Source organism: Rhinopithecus bieti, unplaced genomic scaffold (assembly GCF_001698545.2).
Source record: "Rhinopithecus bieti isolate Rb0 unplaced genomic scaffold, ASM169854v2 scaffold_6979, whole genome shotgun sequence".
Lineage (NCBI taxonomy): Eukaryota > Metazoa > Chordata > Mammalia > Primates > Cercopithecidae > Rhinopithecus > Rhinopithecus bieti.
The window spans coordinates 1,252,402-1,275,320 of NW_016805527.1; the positions used below are offsets into that span (position 1 = coordinate 1,252,402).

At 34.3% G+C, this 22,919-nt stretch overlaps 1 protein-coding gene across 1 annotated transcript in view; it reads right to left on the reverse strand.

The window, feature by feature from the left end:
• Window positions 1-22,919, reverse strand: part of SNTG1 (syntrophin gamma 1) — a 408,192-nt gene that overhangs the window by 282,219 nt on the left and 103,054 nt on the right. Inside the window, exon 7 of the mRNA XM_017872759.1 lies at window positions 19,276-19,378. Within this exon, the coding sequence (XP_017728248.1) occupies window positions 19,276-19,378 (103 nt within the window). The remainder of the gene's footprint in view (window positions 1-19,275; window positions 19,379-22,919) is intronic.

Sequence of the window (22,919 nt, forward strand, 5' to 3'; positions counted from 1 at the left end):
AGAAACATAGTGAGATCCCATCTCTACAAAAAATTTAAAAATTAGCTGAACATGGTGGTGTGCACCCGTAGTCCCAGCTACTCAAGAGACTGAGGTGGGAGGATCATTTGCGCCTGGGAGGTTGAAGCTGCAGTGAGCCATGGTTGAGCCACTGCACTCCAGCCTGGGTGACAGAGCGAGACTCCGTCTCAAAAAAAAAAAAAAAAAAATTTGTATAATTGCAATGAAAAAACTTCATATTAGATTTTAATGAGATGCCTACTAATATCTATTTTTTAACGATGAGTAATGCCTTAAAGATTTGTCATTTTCTAAGATTTCCCAGTTTAGTATTAGAGTCACAATTAGTATACATAGTTCCTGACTTCTGATTACTTGATTTTTCTAAAGATATTTTTTAAAGTTATGAATGTTTATAAATATTACCCATAAATATAATTGATTCTCAATTTACATTTGAAATATTATACTTGATTTCAAACATCATATGTCATAGGGAACAGTACTTACATAATAGTCAATGTGCTAAAAAAATGATATTGTTCTTCTTTTTTATTACTCTAACATTCTATAATTTTCCTGGAACTAAGAAGGGAAACATAGGCCTTCTTGCTATACTGATCTGGATATAATTTTTCTAACCTTTAAACTGTAAGAAATATCACACTATGTTTTAGTTATTTTTCTTGTGCAGTTTATTTGCAATTGTATCTTCTACAACATTTTAATGTGTATAGGTATTACTTTAAAGCAAATACATATACATATTTCTTTAAAGCATATACATTTTGAACTGAACAAAATAAAAATACAACATATCAAACTCTGTGAATGAATCTTAAGGAGTCATTTGAGTGAAATTTAAATGTTTAAATACATACACAAAAAGAAGGTAGGTATAAACTTAATGCTCTTAAGAACTTAAGAATGGAGGAGCAAACTAAACCAAAACAAAACAAACAAAATAAATAAATAAATAATAAAAATAAAACTGGGAAAAAATTAAATAGAAAAGAGAAAATAATAAACAAAAGTAATTAAGACAAATATCAGATCTTTAGGGACACTAATAAATCAGATAAACCCATAGCAAAAAAAAATTAGAAAACAAAGAAAAAAATACAGGTTATCAATATCAGGAATGAAGGATGGGTCATTACTGAGAGCTAACGGATGTTAAAAGGAATAATGAGAGGACATGATAAACAACTTCATGAAAGAAATTGACAACTTAGTTGGAGTGAACAAATAAATTTAAAAAAAAAATCCAACCAAAACTTACAAAAGAAGAATGAGACTATCAACTCTTATGGACATACACACAAAAAAAGTAAACAATATATTAGCAAACTGAACCTAGTACTATATGAAAAATATATCACATCATGACCAAGTAAGTGGTATTTATTCTAGAAATGCAAGCTTCGTTTTACATTCAAAATCGATTTTAAACATTTAGCATATCAAAAGGCTAAAGAATGAAAACATATACATAATATTTCAATGTATGTAGAAAAACATTTGAGACAATTCACCATCAATTTTTTTTGAAAAAAGCAAATCAAAAACTTTAGAGTTCTAGGAATAGAAGTGCTCCTGTACCTGATAAAGAACATCTTTAAAAACCTATATCCAATACTCTAATTAATGAGAAAAAAAAAAAAAAACTGGATTACTCCCTGCTAGTATCAAGAGAAAGAAAGGGATGTCTACTGTTAATATGTTGTTCAAAATAAAATGGAGGTCTTAGCCACTGCAACAGGAAAGTCAAAAGAATTAAAGAAATGTAGATTGGAAAGGAAGAAGCAAAACCTTATTTGCAGATAACACAATTGTATACGTAGGAAAACATTAAGAATGCAGAAAAATCCTTCTAGAATTAATAATAAAATTATACTATTGTGCAATATGTTAATATATGAAGTTAAATTACATTTTATGTGGTGGCAATAAACAACTGGATGATGAAATTTTAAAATATAATTTAAAATAAAATTAAAACATAAAATGCATATAAGTAAATTTAATGAAAGATATGCAATAATTCCAAATTAAAAGGACTAATATATTGCTGAGAAAAAAAAATGAAAAGGTATATCATGTTCATCGACTAAGACTTAAAGTTATTAAGGGGTTAATTTCCAAATTGTTTATAAATTTAATTTAGTTCCCTTCAAAATTCCAATACACTTTTTATACAAAGTGGCATGTTTTTTCTGAAATATATGCAGCAATACAACAGATGTAGAATAGCCAAACAATCTTTACAAATTGTAAAGTTGAAGAACTTATTCTAGGTCACTTTAGGATATGTTACAATAAATAAACAATGTGATTTTCATTTAAAAAAATAGACATGCAAATTAATGGAAATAACAAAGTATCCCAAAATAGATCCAAACATGTATGATCAAATAATAATCATATGTATACATATATCAAATACACACACACAACTGATTCTTATCTAAGATGCACAAAAATATAAGATACATTATAAATGTAAACATAAAAGCTAAAGCAACAAACCATCTAGAGGAAAATAAGAAAAAGTATCTTTGCAACCTTGGGGTAGGCAAGTATGTCTTAGGGAGGATACAAAAACAATAAAAGGAAATAAAGCTTCTGTTAACAAAGACAACCTCAAGTGGAAAATGTAGTTATACAAAGACTAAGAGAAAATCTTTGTAATTTATATCACTGGCAAAAGGCTTACATAGACAATATTTGTAAAAACTCATGCAGTGTAGTAGTAAAAAGAACATACCAATAGAAAAACGGGGAAAAGCCTTGAACAGAAGCTTCCCAAACTAAGATATGCAAATGGTCAATAATCACATAATATGGAAATAATTATTATTAGTCATCAGGAAAATGTAAATTAAAACTACAATAGGATTTCACTGTGCACTCAATAGAATGACTGGAAAAAAAATATTTGAGCATCAAATATTGGAAAGAATGTAGGGCAATCAGTGCTTGCATACATTGCTGGGGAGGACAGTGGGAGTTGTTTAAAAATATGCTGACTTTGGGCCAGGCACGGTGGCTCACACCTGTAATCCCAGCACTTTGGGAGGATGAGGTGGGCAGATCACAAGGACAGGAGATAGAGACCATCCTGGCCAACACGGTGAAACCCAGTCTCTACTAAAAATACAAAAATTAGCCGAGTGTGGTGGTGAGCACCTGTGGTCCCAGCTACTCGGGTTGCTGAGCAGGCGAATCGCTTGAACCCAGGAGGTGGAGGTTGCAGTAAGCCTGGTGACAGGGCGAGACTCCATGTCAAAATATATATACATACATATGCATATATACACATATATGTGTATATATGCATATATATGTGTATATATATACACACACATATATATATGCCGACTTTGATGTAGTTCAGAAAGATGGTGGAATAGAAACCCCAGAACTTGCTTCCCATAGAGACACCAACTTTGCAACAATATATAGTTCAAAAAGCTTTAAAGAGTACCTGAGAAACTAGTTAATAAATCATAGTAACCCAGCTAAGCTCAAAGCCAAGAACAGCCACATTAAAAATGGTTAAAAAGACCATTTTGTTTCACCCATGACAGCCCATCCACTAAGTCAGAACAACTTGGTGTGATCAGAAGTAAATGTCAAACTTGCAGTCACTCTGTAGAGTGGAAGAAAAGCAAAAAATGCCCAACCAATGTTATGTTTTTTTGGGGATTGCACAAGGGTCTGATTTCTATGTCACTGAATGGGTGCACTGATAGAAATAGCATACTCTGGATGCCTGAGGCTCAGAGAACCAGAAGAGTTCAGGGGCTCATTGCAGTACTAGAGAATCTGCAGTTCTGCAGCCAGAGAGCAGAAGAAATAGTAATTATAAGGTTGGGAAAAAGAAACCAATAAACCTCTCTATTGGGATTTTACATGCCCAGAGAAGATGAATCCCCTAAAAATGTTTGGGAGACACTTTACCCAGGCTGATTGGTGAAGTTCTTTTCCTGTGTGAAATCAGTTAGAAAAAGTCTAAGAGACATGGCTGATTTTTTCAAATTCACAAATCCCAGAAAAAAAAAAAAAAAAAACAGCACTGACATATGAAGCAACAGAGAAACAAAAGAAACCACCAGAAACCAACTGGAAACCATGGTCTATAAATTGTCTTTAAAAACACAAAATAATCATCTTAAAGAAGCTCAATGTGCTAAAAACAAAAACACAGATAGCTACATAAAATTAGAAAAAATATGCATGAACAAACTGAAAATATCAAGAACTACAGAAAAGATTTAAAAACAGAAATTCTGAAGCTGAAGAATACAATAATGAAGTGCAATATTCACTAGCAAATATCAACAGCAGATTTTATCAAGCAGAAGAAGGAGTAAATGAATTCAAAGGCATGACATTTGAGGAATAAAAAGAGATTAGAATTAGGAAAAGTGAAAAAATGCTAAGAGATTTATATGACACCATCAAGCAGACCAATATACACTTTACAGAAGTCCCAAAAAAAGAAGGAGATGGGCAAAGAGCTTATTCAAATAAACAATTTTCAAAAGTGTCCCAAATCTGAGAAAGGAAATGAACATTCAATACAAGAAACTTGAAGATCTCCAACTAGGATGAACCTAAAAAGACTCACCCTGAAACCCATTATTATCAAACTGTTAAAAGTAACAAATAAAACAGATAATCTTGAAAGCTGCAAGAAAAAAAATGCACTTTCACAGGTAAAAGGAAGATCTCATAGATCAACACATTTCTCAGCAGAAACATTATAGGGAGAAAGGAGTGGGATGATATATTCAAAGTGCTGAAAGAAAAATAAAATCAGCCAATCTAGAATACTATACCCAGCAAACCTATTCAATAAATGTGAAGGAGAAATAAAGATCTTCCTAAATAAACAAAAACCATGGGACTTCATCACCCATGTAGAACTCTTTTACAAAAAATGCTAAAGAGAATTCTTCAAGTTGAAATAAAAGAACACTAGACAGAAACAGAAATGCATATAAAAAATAATGTCCTCTGGTAAAGGTAGATGTAGACAAATACAGAATAATGAAGGTGTGTTCATAGTAACTTTTATTGTGGTACAGAATTTAAATGACAAAACTGTGAAAAATAACTATATAGTCATTCCTCCCGGGGAGACTGATTCCAGGACACCCTGCACATACCAAAATTCACATCTGCTCTAGTCCCTTATATAAAATGATGTAGTATTTGCATATAGCCTATGAACATCCTTCGGTATATTTTAATTCATCTCTAGACTGCATATAATACCAAATACAATGTAAATGATATGTATGTAGTTGTTATACTCTACTGTTTATTTGTATTATTTTTATTGTCGTGTAGTATTTTAATTAATAATTTTGATTTGTGGTAGGCTAAATTCACAGATGTGGAATCTGTGGCACAACTATACCTATACAAGCGGGTTAAGGGATCTAAAATATAACAAGTTGTAATTATAAGGTAGTGTATGTGATTGACACGGAGTTATCAGTTTAAATTCACTTATTTAAAAACAGTTAATAGTATTTAATAAAGTGTATTAACTTATGATTATTTCTTGCCTAGGTGACTTATTTTTAACAGAAAATAACAATTTAGCAAGTATATTTGTCCATTAAAAATAGGTAAAAGGGAATTAATAACAGCAAGATTGTGGGATAGAAATCTCTGTATTTCATTCCCCAACAGAGACACTAATATGAAACCAGTATATGGTATAGAAGGTGGGGAGAGGATGTAAAGGAGTAAGATCTTTATGCTGTGATTAAGTTATTATCCATTTAAAATAAATTGTTATAGTTTGTTCTACGCAATACTAATGAAAGTCACAGAAATACCTATAAGGGATACAGAAAAGAAATTGATGAAAGGATCAAAGCATGGAACTGCAAAAAACAAGGAAACAAATGAAAGTAGCTACAGAGGAAAAGAGAGACAGCATTACTATAAGATATACAGAACACAACAAAATTACAGTAGTAAGTGCGTCCCTATCAGCAATTATTTAAACATAAGTGGAATAAACTTCCAAAACCACAGACATAAAGTGGTTAAATGGATTTAAAAACCAATATCCAAGTACAGACATACCTCATTTTATTACATTTTGCTTGATTTTGCTTCACAGATTTTTTATAAATTGAAGGTTTATGTCAACCCTGCATCCAGCAGATCTATATGCTTTTTTTATAATAGCTTGTGGTCACTTTGTGTCTCTGCATCACATTTTGGTAATTCTCACAGTATTTCAAATTTTTCATTATTATTTTACGTGGTATGGTGATCTGTGGTCAGTTATCATTTATGTTTCTATTGTAATTCTTTTGGAGCTTCACAAACCATGCCACATAAGGCAAGGAACTTAATGAATAAATGTTGTATGTGTTCTGACAGCTCAACTCACCATCTGTTCCCCATCTCTCTCCCTCTCCTTGGGCCTCCATATTCCCTAAGATACAATAATATTGAAATTAGAACAATGAATAACCCTACAATGGCCTCTAAGTGCTCAAGTAAAAGAAAGAGTTGCAAATCTCTCACTTCAAATCACAAGCTAAAAAAGAATAAGCCTAGTGAAGAAGGCATATTGAAAGCCAAGATAAGCCAGAAAACAAACTTCTTCCAGTCCAAGTTGTGAATGCAAAGGGAAAGTGTTTGAAGGAAGGTAAAAGTGCTACACCAGTGAACATGTATATGTTGAAGCAAAACAATCTTATTACTGATAAGGAGAAAGTTTCAGTGGCCTGGGTAGATCAATCCAGCCACAGCATTCCCTTAAGCCAAATCTTAATACAGAGCAAGATACTAACTCTCTTCAATTCTATAAAGGCTGAGAGGTGAGGAAAGTACAGAAACAAAAGTTTGAAGACAGCAAATGTTGCTTTATGGGACTCAAGAAAAGACACTGTCACCATATACAAAATTGCAAGATGAAGAAACAAGTGCTCTTGCAGGAGCTTTAGAAGCTGTAACTAGGGCTGGGATCAATGCTGAATGTGGCTTCACTAAAAAACAGATTTTTGTTGTATCCATTAAAGAGCCTCATATTAGAAGAAGATGACATCTAAGACTTTCATAGGTAGAAGGAAGTCACGCCAGCCACGGTGGCTCATGCCTATAATCCCAGCACTTTGGGAGGCTGAGGCAGGCAGATCACAAGGTCAGGAGATCAAGACCATCCTGGCCAACACATTGAAATCCCGTCTCTCCTAAAAATACAAAAATAAGCCAGGTGTGGCTGTGTGTACCTGTATTTCCAGCTACTTGGGAGGCTGAGGCAGAAGAATAGATAGAACCTTGCTGGCAGAGGCTGAAGTGAGTGCAAATCACACCCCTGCACTCCAGCCTGGGTGACAGAATGAGACTCTGTCTCAAAAAAAAAAAAAAAAAAAAAAAGGAGGTCAATGTCTGCCTTCCAAACTTCAGCGAACTCTCTCGTTAGGGTCTAATGCAGCTGCTGTCAGTTGAATTCCATTTTTATTTACTGTTCTGAAATAAAAAGGGCACGGATAGGTCCCTTAATAATTATGTTAAATCTACTCTGCCTATGCTCTAGAAATGGAACAACAAGGCCTAGATGGCAGTGTATCTGTTTATAGCAAGGTTTACTGAATATTTAAGTCCACTGTTGAGACCTACTGCTCAGAAACACACAAACACAGACACACACACACACACCACACCCTGAAACACACATCTAAACACATTCCTTTCCAATAATTACGGCCTATTGACAATGCACCTGGTCACCCAAGAGTATTGATGAAGATGGACAAAATTAATGTAGTTCTCATGCCTGCTAACACAAAATCCATTCTGCAGTCCATGGATCAAAAAGGAATTTCAAAGTTTCAAATCATATTATTCAAGAAATATATTTAATAAAAGGATAGCTGCCATCGTTGGGGATTACTCTGATGGATCTAGGCAAAGTCAATTGAAAACCTTCTAGAAAGGATTCTCCATTGTTGATACTATAAAGAATATTCATGATTAATATTGATGGGAGTAGGTCAAAATATCAATATTAAGAGGCATTTGGAAGAAGTTGATGCCAACCCTCATGGGTGACTTTGAGGAATTCAAGACTCCTCAAGTGGAGGCAGTTAGTGTAGATGTGAAGGAAATAGCTGAAGATTTACAATCAGAAGTAGAGCTTGAAGACGTGACTGAATTGTTCCAATCTCATGAATGTTTTCTTGAGATGGAATCTATTCTTGGTGAAGATGCTATGAACATTGTTGATATGACAATAAGGTATGTGGAATATTACATAAACTTAGTTGATAAAATGGTTGCAGAGTTTAAGAAGATTGACTAATTTTGAAGGAAGTTCTAATATGGGTAAAATGCCCCAAGACTATTACATGTCACAGAGAAATCTTTTATGAAAGGAAGAGTTAATGAATGTGACATACTTCATTGCTGTCTATTTCAAGGAATTATCATAGCCATTCCAAACTTCAGCAACCACCACTCTGATCAGTCAACATCCTTTAATATAGTGACTAACAAAAAGGCTGCAACTCAGTGAAGGTTCAGATTATTCTTAGCATGTTTTAACAAAAGATTTTTTTTTTATTATACTTCAAGTTCTGGGGTACATGTGCAAGAAATGCAGGTTTGTTCCATAGCTATGCACGTGCCATGGTGGTTTGCTGCACACATCAACCCATCATCTACATTAGGTATTTTTCCTAATGCGATCCCTCCCCTAGACTTCCACCCACCATCAGGCCCTTGTGTGTGATGTTCCCCTCCCTGTGTCCATGTGTTCCCAAATGTTCAGCTCCCACTTATGAGTGAGAACATGCAGTGCTTGGTTTTCTGTTCCTGCATTAGTCTACTGAGAGTGATGGTTTCCAGTTTCATCCATGTCCCTCAAAGAAAATGAACTCATCCTTTTTATGGGTGCACAGTATTCTATGGTGTATATGCGCCACTTTTCTTTATCCAGTCTATCATTGATGGGCAATTGGGTTGGTTGCATGTCTTTGCTATTATAAATACTGCTACAATAAACAGAAGTATGCATATGTCTTTATGGCAGAATTATTTGTATTCCTTTGGGTATATACCCAGTAAAGGGATTGCTGGGACAAATTGTATTTCTGGTTCTAGATCCTTGAGGAATTGCCACCCTGTCTTCCACAATGGTTGAACTAATTTACACTTGCACCAACAGTGTAAAAGCGTTCCTGTTTCTCCAAATCCTCCCCAGCATCTGTTGTTTCCTGACTTCTAAATGATCGCCATTATAACTGGCATGAGGGTATCTCATTGTGTTTGATTTGCATTTATTTAACGACCAACAATGATGAGCTTTTTTTCATACATTTGCTGGCCACATAAATGTCTTCTTTTGAGAAGTGTCTGTTCATATCCTTTGCCCACTTTTTGATGGCATTGTTTGTTTCTTGTAAATTTGTTTAAGTTCCTTGTAGATTCTGGATATCAGCCCTTTGTCTTTTTCTCCCATTCTGTGGGTTGCCTGTTCACCCTGATTATAGTTTCTTTTTTGTGCAGAAGCTCTTTAGTTTAATTAGACCCCTTTTGTCAATATTGGCTTTTGTAGCCATTGCTTTTGGTGTTTTAGTCATGAAGTCGTTGCCCATGCCTATGCCCTGAATGGTATTGCCTAGGTTTTCTTCTAGGGTTTTTATGGTTTTAGATATTATGTTTAAGTCTTTAATCTATCGTGAGTTAATTTTTGTATAAGGTGTAAGGAAGAGGTCCATTTTCGGTTTTCTGTATATGGCTAGCCAGTTTTCCCAGCACCATTTATTAAATAGGGAATCCTTTCCCCATTGCTTGTTTTTGTCAGGTTTGTCAAAGACCAGATGGTTGTAGATGTGTGGCTATTTCTGAGGCCTCAGTTCTGTTCCATTGGTCTATATACCTGTTTTGTTACCAGTGCTATGCCATTTTTGTTACTGTGGCCTTGTAGTATTGTTTGAAGTCAGGTAGCATGATGCCTCCAGTGTTGTTCTTTTGCTTAGGATGCTCTTGGCTCTATGGGCTCTTCTTTGGTTCTATATGAAACTGAACATAGTTTTTTCTAATTCTGTGAAGAAAGTCAATGGTAGCTTGAATCTATAAATTTCTTCGGGCAGTATGGCCATTTTCACTCTATTGATTCTTCCTATCCATGAACATGGAATGTTTTTCCATTTGTTCGTGTCCTCTCTTATTTCCTTGAGCAGTACTTTGCAATTCTCCTGGAAGAGGTCAGTCACTTCACCTGTAAGTTGCAGTCCTAGGTATTTTACTCTCTTTGTAGCAATTGTGAATGGGAGTTCACTTATGATTTGGCTCTCTGTTTGTGTATTAATGGTGCTAGGAATGACTGTAATAATTTTTGCCCGTTGATTTTATATCCTGAGACTTTGCTGAAGTAGCTTATCAGCTTAAGGAGATTTAGGGCTGAGATAATAGGGTTTTCTATATATGCAATCATATCATCTGCAAATAGAGATAATTTGACTTCGTTTCTTCCTGTTTGAATATACTCTATTTCTTTATCTTACCTGATTGCCCTGTCCAGAACTTCCAATACTGCATTGAATAGGAGTGGTGAGAGAGGGCATCCTTGTCTTGTGATGGTTTTCAAAAGGAAGGCTTCCAGTTTTGGCCCATTCAGTATGATATTGGCTGTGGGTTTGTCATAAATAGCTCTAATTATTTTGAGATACATTCCATCAATAACTAGATTATTGAGAGTTTTTAACATAAAAGGGTGTCAACTTTTATTGAAGGCCTTTTCTGCATCTATTGAGATAATTATGTGGTTTTTGCCATTGGTTCTGTTCATGTGATGGATTACATTTATTGATTTGCATATATTTAACCAGTCTTGCATCCCAGGAATGAAGCCGGCTTGATGGTGGTGGATAAGCTTTTTGATGTGCTGCTGGATTCAGTTTGCCAGTATTTTATGGAGGATTTTCTCTTCAATGTCTATCAGGGATATTGTACCGAAATTTTCTTTTTTGTTGTGGCTTTGCCAGGTTTTGGTATTAGGATGATGCTGGCCTCATAAAATGAGTTAGGGCAGAGTCCGTCTTTTTCTATGGTTTGGAATAGTTTAAGAAGGAATGGTACCAGTCCCTGTTGGCACCTCTGGTAGAATTTGACTGTGAAACCATCTGGTCCTGGACTTTTTTGGTTGGCAGGCTGTTAATTACTGCCTCAAATTCAGAACTTGTTATTGGCCTATTCAGGGATTCAACTTCCTCCTGGTTTAGTCTTGGGAGGGTGTATGTGTCCAGGAATTTATCCATTTCTTCTAGATTTTCTAGTTTGTTTGCATAGAGGTGTATATAGTATTCTCTGATGGTAGTAATATATTTCTATGGGATCGTGGTGATATCCCCTTTATCATTTTTTATTGGGTCTACTTGATTCTTCTCTCTTTTCTTCTTTATCGGTCTGGATAGTGGTTATTATATTAATCTTTTCAAACAAAAATAGCTCCTATATTCATTGACTTCTTGAAAGGTTTTTTGAGTCTCCATTATCTTAAGTTCTGCTCTAATCTTAGTTATTTCTTGTGTTCTGATAGCTTTTACATTTGTTTGCTCTTGCTTCTTTAGCTCTTTTGATTGTCATGTTAGGGTGTCAATTTTAGAAATTTCCTGCTTTCTCTTGCAGGCAATTAGTGCTATAAATTTCCCTCTAAACATGCTTTAATGGTGTCCCAGACATTCTGGTAGGTTGTGTCTTTGTTCTCATTGGTTTCAAAGAACGTATTTATTTCTGCCTTAATTTTGTTATTTACCCAGTAGTCATTCTGGAGCAGGTTGTTCATTTTCCATGTAGTTGTGTGGTTTTTATTGAGTTTCTTAATTCTGAGTTCTTATTTGATAGCCTTATGATCTTAGAGACTGTTTATTATGATTCTCATTCTTTTGCATTTGTAGAGGTGTGTTTCACTTCCAATTATATGGTGAACTTTAGAATAAGTGTGAAGTGGTGCTGAGAAGAATTTATATTCTGTTGATTTGGGGTGAAGAATTCTTTTGACGTCTATTAAATCCACTTGCTCCAGAGCTGAGTTCAAGTCCTGAATATACCTGTTCATTTTCTGTCCCCTTGATCTGTCTAATATTGACAGTGTGGTGTTAAAGTCTCCCACTATTTTTGTCTGGGAGTCTAAGTCTCTTTGTAGGTCTCTAAGAACTTGCTTTATGAATCAAGATACTCCTATATTGAGTGCTCTTCTTGTTGCATTGATACTTTTATCATTATGTAATGCCCTCCTTTGTCTTTTTTGATCTTTTTTGGTTTAAAGTCTGTTTTATCAGAGACTAGGATTGCAACCCCTGCATTTGTTTTACTTTCCATTTGCTTGGTAAATATTCCTCCATCCCTTTATTTGAGCCTATGTGTGTATTTGCACATGAGATGGGTCTCCTGAATACAGCACACCAATGGGTCTTAACTCTTTGTCCAATTTGCCATTCTGTGTCTTTTAATTGGGGCATTTAGCCTATTTACATTTAAGGTTAATATTGGTATGTGTGAATTTGATCCTGTCATTATGATGCTACCTGGTTATTTTGCCATTAGTTGATGCAGTTTCTTAATGACATTGATGGTCTTTACAATTTGGTATAGTTTTGCAGTGGCTGGTATCAGTTTTTCCTTTCCATATTTAGCACTTTTTTTTCAGGAGGTCTTGTAAGGTGGATTTAGTGGCGACAGGATTTCTCAGCAATTGTTTTTCTGTAAAGAATTTTATTTCTCCTTCACGTGTGGAACTTAGTTTGACTGGATATGTAATTCTGGGTTGAAAATTCTTTTCTTTAAGAATGTTGAATATTGGCTCCCATTCTCTTCAGGCTTGTAGGGTTTCTGCAGAGAGATTTGCTGTTAGTCTGATGGGCTTCCCTTTGTGGGTAACACTACCTTTCTCTCTGGCTGCCCTTAACACTTTTTCCTTCATTTCAACCTTGCTGAATCTGATGATTATGTGTCCTGGGATTGCTCTTCTTGAGGAGTATCTTTGTGGTGTTCTTAGTATTTCCTGAATTTGAATGTTGGCCTGCCTTGCTATGTAGGGGAAGTTCTCCTGGATAATATCCTGACGAGTGTTTTCCGACTTGGTTCCATTCTCCCTGTTACTTTTAGGCACACCAATCAAACGTAGATTTGGTCTTTTCACAATAGTTCCATATTTCTTGGAGACTTTGTTCATTCCTTTTCACTCTTTTTTCTCTAATCTTGTCTGTACACTTTATTTCATTAAGATAATCTTCAGTCTCTGATATCCTTTCTTCCATTTGATCAATTTGGCTAATGATACTTGTGTGTGCTTCACAGAGTTCTTATACTGTGTTTTTCAGCTCCATCGGGTCATTTATGTTCTTCTCTAAACTTGTTATTCTAGTTAGCAATTCCTCTAATCTTTTTTCAAGGTTCTTAGCTTCCTTGCATTGTGACAGGACATGCTCCTTTAGCTTGGAGGAGTTTGTTATTACCCACCTTCTGAAGCCTACTTCTGTCAATTCGTCAAATTCATTCTCCATACAGTTTTGTTCCCTTGCTGGTGAAGAGTTGTGACCCGTTGGAGAAGAAGTGGTGCTCTGGTTTTTGGAATTTTCAGCCTTTGTGTGCTGGTTTTTCCTCATCTTCGTGGATTTATCTATTTTTGGTCTTTGATGTTGGGGCCTTTGGATGGGTTTTTTTCTGGACGTCCTTTTTGTTGATGGTGATGCTATTTCTTTCTGTTTGCTAGTTTTCCTTTTAACAATCAGGACCCTATGCTGCAAGTCTGCTGGATTTTGCTGGAGGTCCACTCCAGACCGTTTGCCTGAAATATACATTCTTCTTATGTGTACACAAAATATTCTCCCTAATAGTTTACATGTGTGGTCACAAAACAAGTCTTACTAAATTTAAGAAGATTGTAATCATACCAAATATCTTTCCTGATACAATGGTATTAAACTAGAAATCAATAGCAGAGAGAGAATTGAAAAATACACAAATGAGTGGAAATTAAGAAATGAAGTTTTGAAGAACCAAGGAGTCAAAAAAGAAATCACAAGGGAATTAAAAATATTTTAAACAATATCCAACAAATTAAAATGAAACACAACATACACAAACGCATGGGATACAGCAAAAGCATTACTAAGAGAGAAAATTTTATCAGTAAACATTTATATGTTAAAGCAGTACCTTACAAAATAATTTAAAACCCTCTAATCTACAACCAAATTTTACCCTTCAAAACTAGAAAAGAAGCAAAAGAAACCCAAGGTAGCAGAAGGAGAGTAATTATAAAGATTAGAGCAGAAATAAATAAAATGGAAAGACAATATAGAAAATCAACTAAGCAAATACTTGGTTTATTGAAAAGATCAACAATAATGACAAAAGTTCGACTAGGCTAATCCAAAAAGTAAAAAAAAAAATGTAAATAAAAATTAGAAATGAAAGAGTAGACATTACAACTGATGCCACAAAAACCAAAAGGATTGTTAGAGAGTAACGTGGACAATTATGTGCCAACAAACTGAATAATCTAGAAAAAATAGATAAAATTCTAGAAATATGTGACATACCAACAATCAATTATGGAAAAACAAAAAATACAGACAGACATAGAACTAGTAAGGGAACTGAATCATTAATAAATTCCTCACATAAAAGAAGAGCCCACAACCAGATGGTTTTCCTGTAGAGCTTTACCAAGCATTTAAAGAAGAATTAGCACTGATCCTTCTCATACTCTTTCAAAAAAATTTGATGAGGGGAAATCAGTTTCCAATTTGAGGAGAGCATTACCCAGATATGAAAACCAGACAAAGATACTACAAAAAAATAAAACTACAAGCCAGTACTCCTGATGAACATGAATGCAAAAGTTCTCAAAAAGATACTATAAAACTGAATTCAATTACCAATTTAAAAGATTATACACCATGATCAATTATGACTTATTCCTGAAATACAAGGATGGTTCAACATGAAAAAAAATCTATCCATGTAATTAACACACCACAGTAACAGGATGGTAGAAAAAAAATCCCACATAGTCACCTCAATTGATGAAGAAAAAAGCATTTGCCAAATTCAATATGTTTTCACAATTTAAAATATAATACATTTTACAAACTAGGAACAGAAGGAAATTACCTCAACATAATAAAGGTAATTCGTATATAAAAAGCCCACAGCTAACACTATACTGAATGATGGAAAACTGAAAGCTTTTCCTCTAAGATTAGGAATAAGGCAAGGATGACCACTCTCAAGTCTTCTGTTTAACATGCAACCAAAAGTTATAGCCAGAAGCAATTAGGCAAGACTCAGAAATAAAAGTCACCCAAATTCAAAAGAAGAAGTAAAATTATCTTTGTTTGCAGATATGAGCTTGTGTGTAGAAAACTCTAAAGTTTAAACACGCAAAAAAATGTTAAAACTAATAAACAAGTTTAAGGAAGTTGTAGAATAGACAACATAAAAAATCAGTTGTTTCTATTCATTAACAATAAAAAAGGAAAACAATTTTATTTATAATAACATCAAAAAGAATAATTAAGAATAATCTAACCCAAAAAGTTAAAAGTCTTTACACTGAAAACTAGAAAACATCATTGAGAAATTAATGATGAAACAAATAAATGGAAAAGCATCCCATGGTAATGTATTGGAAGAATTAATGCTGTTAAAATGTCCATACTAAGCAATGCAATCTAGAGCTTCAATGCAATCCTTATCAAAATCTCAATGGTATTATTTTGCAGAAATAGAAAAACTATCCTAAAATTCATATGGAACCTCAACTAATTCTGAATAGTCAAAAAATTCTTGAGAAAGAAAAACAGAGCTGGGGCTTTACACTTTCTGAACTCAAGATATACTACAAAGCTGCAGTAATCAAAACAACGTGGTACTGGCATTAATTCAGACACACAGAACAATGGAACAGAATAATCCTAAAATTAACCCTCAATATGTGATGAAATTATTTTAAACAAACTTGTTAAGGTTATACAATAGGTAAAGAATAGTCTTCTCTTCAATTAATTGTATTGGGAAAACTGAATATCCTCATGCAAAAGAATGTTGGGCACTTACCTGATACTAGGTATAGAAATTGACTCAAAACAAATTAAATACCTAAACATTAGACTTGAACTGTAAAAAATCTTAGCAGAAAACTTAGAGAAAACTCTTTATGACTCTGGATTTGGCAATTATTTCCTGAATAGGACACCAAAAACACAGGCATTAGAAGCAAAAAATAGACTTGACTACAGAAGAATTATAATTTTTGTAAAATAAATAAAATGATCAACAGAGTGAAACAGCAACCTTTGAAATGGGAACAAATATTTTCAAACCATATGTCTGATAATACGTTAATAGCCAGAGTATCTGAAGAATTCTTACAACTCAACAACAGCAAAACAAATAACCAGATTTAAAACTGAATAGAAGACTTGAATAGACATGTCTTCAAAGAAAATATGCAAATGGCCAATAAATATGTGAAAAGAAGCTTAACATTACCGATTATCAGGGAAATTCAAATCAAAACCACAGTGAGTTATCACCTGACAACCATTAGAATGGCCACTATCAAAACCAGAACAAAACGAAGTAAAAAACAGAAAATAAGAAGTGCTGGTGAGGATATGCAGAAATTGGAAACTTTGCCTCTGTTACTTAGTGTAAAATGGTGTAGCTGCTATGGAAAACGGTATGGTCATTCTTCAAAAAACTAAAAATAGAATTACCATATGATCCAGGAATCCCACTTCTGAGTGTATATCCAAAATAACTGAAAGCAGAGATGTGAAAGATATTTGTACACTCATGTTCATTGCAGCATTATTCACAATAACAAAGAATAACCAACCTAAATGCTCACTGTTCAAGGTTTGAATAAAGGTTGAATAAAGAAAATGTGGTATATGCATACAAAGGAATGTTATTCAATCTCAAATAGGAATGAAATTTTGTCATATTCTACAACATAGATGAGTCTTAAGGACATTATGCTAAGTGAAATAAGCTAATCACAGAAAGAACAATACTGGATTATTCCAAGTGCACAAGGTGACTAAAGTGGTCAAATTCTTATAAACGTAAAGTACAATGGTGTTTGCCAGGAGTTGAGTCTGGGGAAAATAGGGAACTGTTTAAGGGGTATAGAATTTCCATTTTGCAATATCAAAAGTTTCTATAGATATGTTACACACTAATGTACATAGACTTAAGACTACTCTTCTCAACACTTAAAATGGTAAAGATGGTAAATTTTACGTTATGTGTTATTTCCCACAATAAAAAGTATGCTCACTTTGGAAATAAATTTCGCAATTTATTTATATTTATTTATTTATTTTTGAAACCAGGTCTCACTCTGTCACCCAGGCTGAAGTACAGTGGCATGATCTCAGTTCACTGCATCCTCACCCTACCAGGCTCAAGCCATCCTCCCACCTCAGCCTCCCAAGTAGCTGGAAACACAGGCACAAGCCACCATGCCTGGATAATTTTTTTTTTTTTGGTAGAGACGGCATTTTGACATGTTGTTCAGGTTGGTCTTGAGCTGCTGAGCTTAGGTGATCTGCCAGCCTCGGCTTCTCAAAATGTTGGGATTACAGACATGGGCCACTGCAACCCTCTAAATTTGGCATTTTATTAACAAGTTAATTATACATCTATATAGTCACTCAGCAATTCCATTCTTAGGTATTTATTGTACTAAAATAAAATTACAAAACTGCCAAAACCCTTATACAAGAAGCTTCCAGTGATGGGATTGCTGGGTCAAATGGTATATATTTGAAATATATAAATCATTCTATTATAAAGACACATGCATGCGTATGTTCATTGCAGCACTATTCACAATAGTAAAGACATGGAATCAACCTAAATGCCCTTCAGTGATAGAATGGATAACAAAAATGTACATATACACCATGGAATACTATGCCACCATAATAAAAGAAAGAGATCATGTCCACTGCAGGGACATGAATGGATGGAGGTGGAGGCCATTATCCTTAGCAAACTAACACAGGAACAGAAAATCAAATACTTCGCATTCTCACTTATAAGTGAGAGCAATATGACGAGAACACATAGACGAATAGAGGGGAACCACACACACTGTGGTCTTTTGGTGGGATGTAGGGTTGGAGGAGGGACAGGATCAGGATAAGTAACTAATGGGCATTAAGCTTAATAACTGGTTTGTGTACAACGAACCCCCATGACACAAGTTTACCTATGTAACAACCCTGCACTTGTACCTCTGAACTTAAAATAAAAGTTAAATAAAATAATGTTTCCAGCAGCTTTGTTTATTATAGCAAAATACTGGAAACAGTGCTGGTATCTTCAACATAAAGATACATTAATAAATGTAATACATTCATACAATGGAATAATAAACAGCAATATAAATGAACAAACTAAGAAATATGTAGCATAAGTGAATCTGAAGGAAATTATTCATAAAGAAAGAAACCAGAATAAAAAATAAATCAAGTAGAATTCCATTCTATAAAGTTCTAGAAGAAGTAAAATAATGTATGAAGAAGAGAGTGTAAGTGAGTAGTCATTTCTGGGCTGTTATTTACTGGGAACAGTTTTATGATTGCAGGAAGTGGATTAAGCAAATGTGTGCCTTTTCAGAACTGATCCAACTGTGCAAGATATTTGCATTTTATTGCATACAAATTATGTCTCAGTGAAAAATATATTATTCTTCAATTTTTCAGCAAAAGTATTAGATAATATACATTTCATTTTAGAAAATGCATCCAGAAAATAAAGTTGACAAATAACTTTTCAAGTAGTTCTAGGTAAATTAGTACATTCCCACAAAGGCAAACGCTTTTCTTATATTCTCTCATCAGATTAACTTAAGCACACATTCTTGCTTAGTAGTAATTTTTAGTTAGAGAAAATACATTCACCAAGTATTCTGATGAAATTTAATAGACATGCATAATGCATACATGATATTTGATATGATGCTTATTTTTAAAACAAGTAATACTTCTCCAGTTGTAGGTTAGAAAAAAAAAAACTGTAATGTGGTGAATCTATACTTGAAGAAAAAAATATGTTCTCTTTTCATAAGGGTTAGTAGAACACTTTGTAATATAAAGGTATTTATAGTCAGGAAAAAATCTCAACTTTAAGAAGAAATTACCAATTATTGTCAAAATAATAATTACGTAACTATAATGATGTGAGCACTTTTATCTATTCTTTCTAAATGCTTACATGCACAATCTTCATTCAATGGGAGTTTGAGGAAAGCAGGTGCTCTTTTTAAAAATGACACTGTTAGAGTCACTTCTTCTCCAGCATTCCGAAGAACCTGAACCTAAAAAAAAAAAAATAAAAGAATAAAACTATCATTACATTTATTTTATATGATGGCAAAGGCTTTAAATTATTGGTTGTTTTTTCCACCTTCCATTTTTCCTTAGTGATCAGAAGCATTTTATAAAAGATAGAGGGAGGTAATTATTTATCATTGCAGTAAGAGTTATCAATGTGCATCCTCTTGTCACATTCTGTGATCCCCTGTTTATTTGCAATGTGCATCTTCCATTCATACTTATTGAGGTCTTCTTGAATTTATGGTCTATATTAGGCAATATGAGGAATTATGAAGTCCACAGAAAGACAGATATAATGTTCAGGACACTGTATTTATTAGTAAATATTAATAATTGTTGAACATCTATTATGCACCAATAAATTGAATAAGCTTTGGAGCATCCGTTATGCAACATAAAATAGGCTAAGATAAAAGGGAAAATTATTCTAAAAGCATAAAAATCTGATTCTGCCAATGTTGACTAGAGTACTAATTCAGATTAAATCAAATTGACCCAATTCACTCTAATCCTCTTGCAAAAAATATTGGCATTACATCTTCTACTTATTGTTTTCTTTTCCCTGCAAACCTGTTATTATCAATAGCATCAGTTGTTATATAATGTTGAAGTCTGTTATTATCAATGACTCTCAACATTTTTTAAATTATGAAATAAGTAAGTCTAGTTCTTCCAGTTAAAATAATTTCAATTTCTCAAAAAATCATATCTAAAAATATAAGCATTGTAAAATTTAAAATTGTCAAAAAAACTAAAAGAACAAAGAAGCGGAAGAGTTATTTATACCAAACACACCTGAAAAATATATTAATATATTTATGATTTTAAACTGTCATGTAAAATAAGGAGACAAGAATAATCAGTGAAAAAGCAGTTAATAAACATGGAAATATATCTTGTTAAATACACTGAAAAATTGTTCAACCACAAATCATTAAAGAATTGGCTACTTAAAGCCAATTTAGAATGACTTCTGGTCCTGACAAGATGGCACAGATGGCCGGGAGTGGTGGCTGGCGCCTGTAATCCCAACACTTTCGAAGACCGAGGCAGGCGGATCACCTGAGGTCTGCAATTCGAGACCAGGCTAGCCAAAATGATAAAACCCCCTTCTCTACTAAAAATACAAAAAATAAAATAAAATTAGTCGGTCTTGGTGGCAGGCATCTATAATCCCAGCTACTCGGGAGGCTGAGGCAGGAGTATCGTTTGAACCTGGGAGGCAGAGGTTGCAGTGAGCCGACACTGCACCTCTGCACTCCAGCCTGGGCAGCAAGAGGGGAACTCCATCAATACATACATACATACATACATACATACATACATACATACATACATAAATTTTTTTTTTAAAGGGACAAGCTCATCTCTCTCTGCTCCTCCCCAAGAAGTACAACTGTAAACACTGAAGAAAACAGAAGAGACAACCAAATAAGAACTCTGAAAGACAGGAGAAGGAAAACCTGATTAGGGATCTCAGGACAGCACTGGACAGCACAGAGACCAGATACATTACCTGCTCCACCAAACAGAGGAACACCAAACAGGCCAGGCATTTTCTCCGCCCCATCGTTAAAACAGACAGCACGCTAGATAGGCTCATACTACCTCTGGATTGTAAGACAGCCCCACTAATACCAGGCAAGGCCACAAACATCAGTGAGTGGTGACAACTGGAAGCCAGCGGAAGTGCTAGCCTTCCCCCTGGGTCTGAGAATACTCTGCCCCACTCAGAGGCACTGCGTAACCGGGAACACTGGCAGGGGTACCTCCTCATACGTGCCCAGTGAAAGAGGCCGCTTTGTGAAGGTCCTGAGACTACCCTCCCCCGCCTGGAGACACCGTCCTAGCAGAGAGTACCAGCAAAGATAGACCTGCTCCAAAGTCCCCATTATCCTACCTCTTCTACAGCAGGGAGGAACCCTCCATAACCAGCACTGACCTGGGAAAGCTTTTTCCATCCCTTCAGACTATCCCAGCAGGGAACAGTGGGTGCCCATTGATACGAGATAAATCAGTCAGAACAAAGCAGCACCAAACGACTCTAAAACATATATCGTAAGTGGAACCATAGTCCACAAACCCGTGAGCTAAATAGTAAATTTCTGCTTAAAAAAATAAATCTCAAGTAAGAGGCAGAGTCACCTAATATAATAAACAAAATGACCAGGATATAGTAAAAATTATATGTCATATTGAGAACCAGAAAAATCACAATTTTAAAGGGAAGAAGTAATCTACTAATATCAATGAGATAAATCACATATTGGAACTCTCTGACAAGGATTTTGAAGCAATCAACAAAAATGTTGCCATAAGAAATTACAAGTTTTTTTGATACACGTGAAAAATTATAAAATCTCAGTAAAAAAATAAGTTATGTTATAATATCCAAATATATATTACACAAATATTTTTTCATAAATTTTAAAAATACTTGGGAATAGTTCAATAACAAAGTAGGAATGAGAGAGAGTAGAATTAACAAAGACGAGGACAGAATAATATAATTCACCTAATCTTAACAATAAAGAGTATATAGACCAAAAAACAGAAAAAAGAAAAGAAAAGAAAGAAAGAAAGAAAAAATAAGCTGAAGAATAGTAACAAAATATATAAAATGCATATCATATGAGTCACAGAAGAGAGGAGAAAGAAAAGGGACTGAAAGAGTATTTAAACATATAATGTCTGAAAATTTCTCAAATTGGATGACAGATATGAGCCCACAGATTTAAGAAACTTAACAAACCTCAAAAGGATCCTGCCAAATAAATCTACACTAAGACACATCATAATTAAAATTTTGCAAACTAAAGATAAAAAAGAACAAACTTTTAAAACTTTTAAAAGGAGCCAGATAAAGGACTTATGTAAATATTATTAAATGTTTTCACAAATCAAATAATACAACATGATTAATGCAAATCAGATAATACAACATGATCACCTGAAGTTTAATCCAGGAATACAAGGTTGGTTTAACATTAGAAAATCAACTGGTGTAATTAACCACATAAAAACCTAAGTTGAAATATCAAATAACAGTTGGCAATATTCAAAATTCGTATCTGTTGAACCCTTTAAGCAAAGTAATGGTAGAACAGAACTTCCTCAAACTGGCAGAGGGAAAGCTATTAAAAAAACCTACAGGTCTGTCACAGATGGACATTTGGGTTGATTCCAAGTCTTTGCTATTGTGAATAGTGCCGCAATAAACATACGTGTGCATGTGTCTTTATAGCAGCATGATTTATAATCCTTTGGGTATATACCCAGTAGTGGGATGGCTGGGTCATATGGTACATAAGAAAATGTGGCACATATACACCATGGAATACTATGCAGCCATAAAAAAGGATGAGTTTGTGTCCTTTGTAGGGACATGGATGCAGCTGGAAACCATAATTCTTAGCAAACTATCACAAGAACAGAAAACCAAACACCGCATGTCCTATTTCATAGGTAGGTACTGACCCCTGAGAACACGTGGAATCATTAAGAGGAACATCACACACGGGG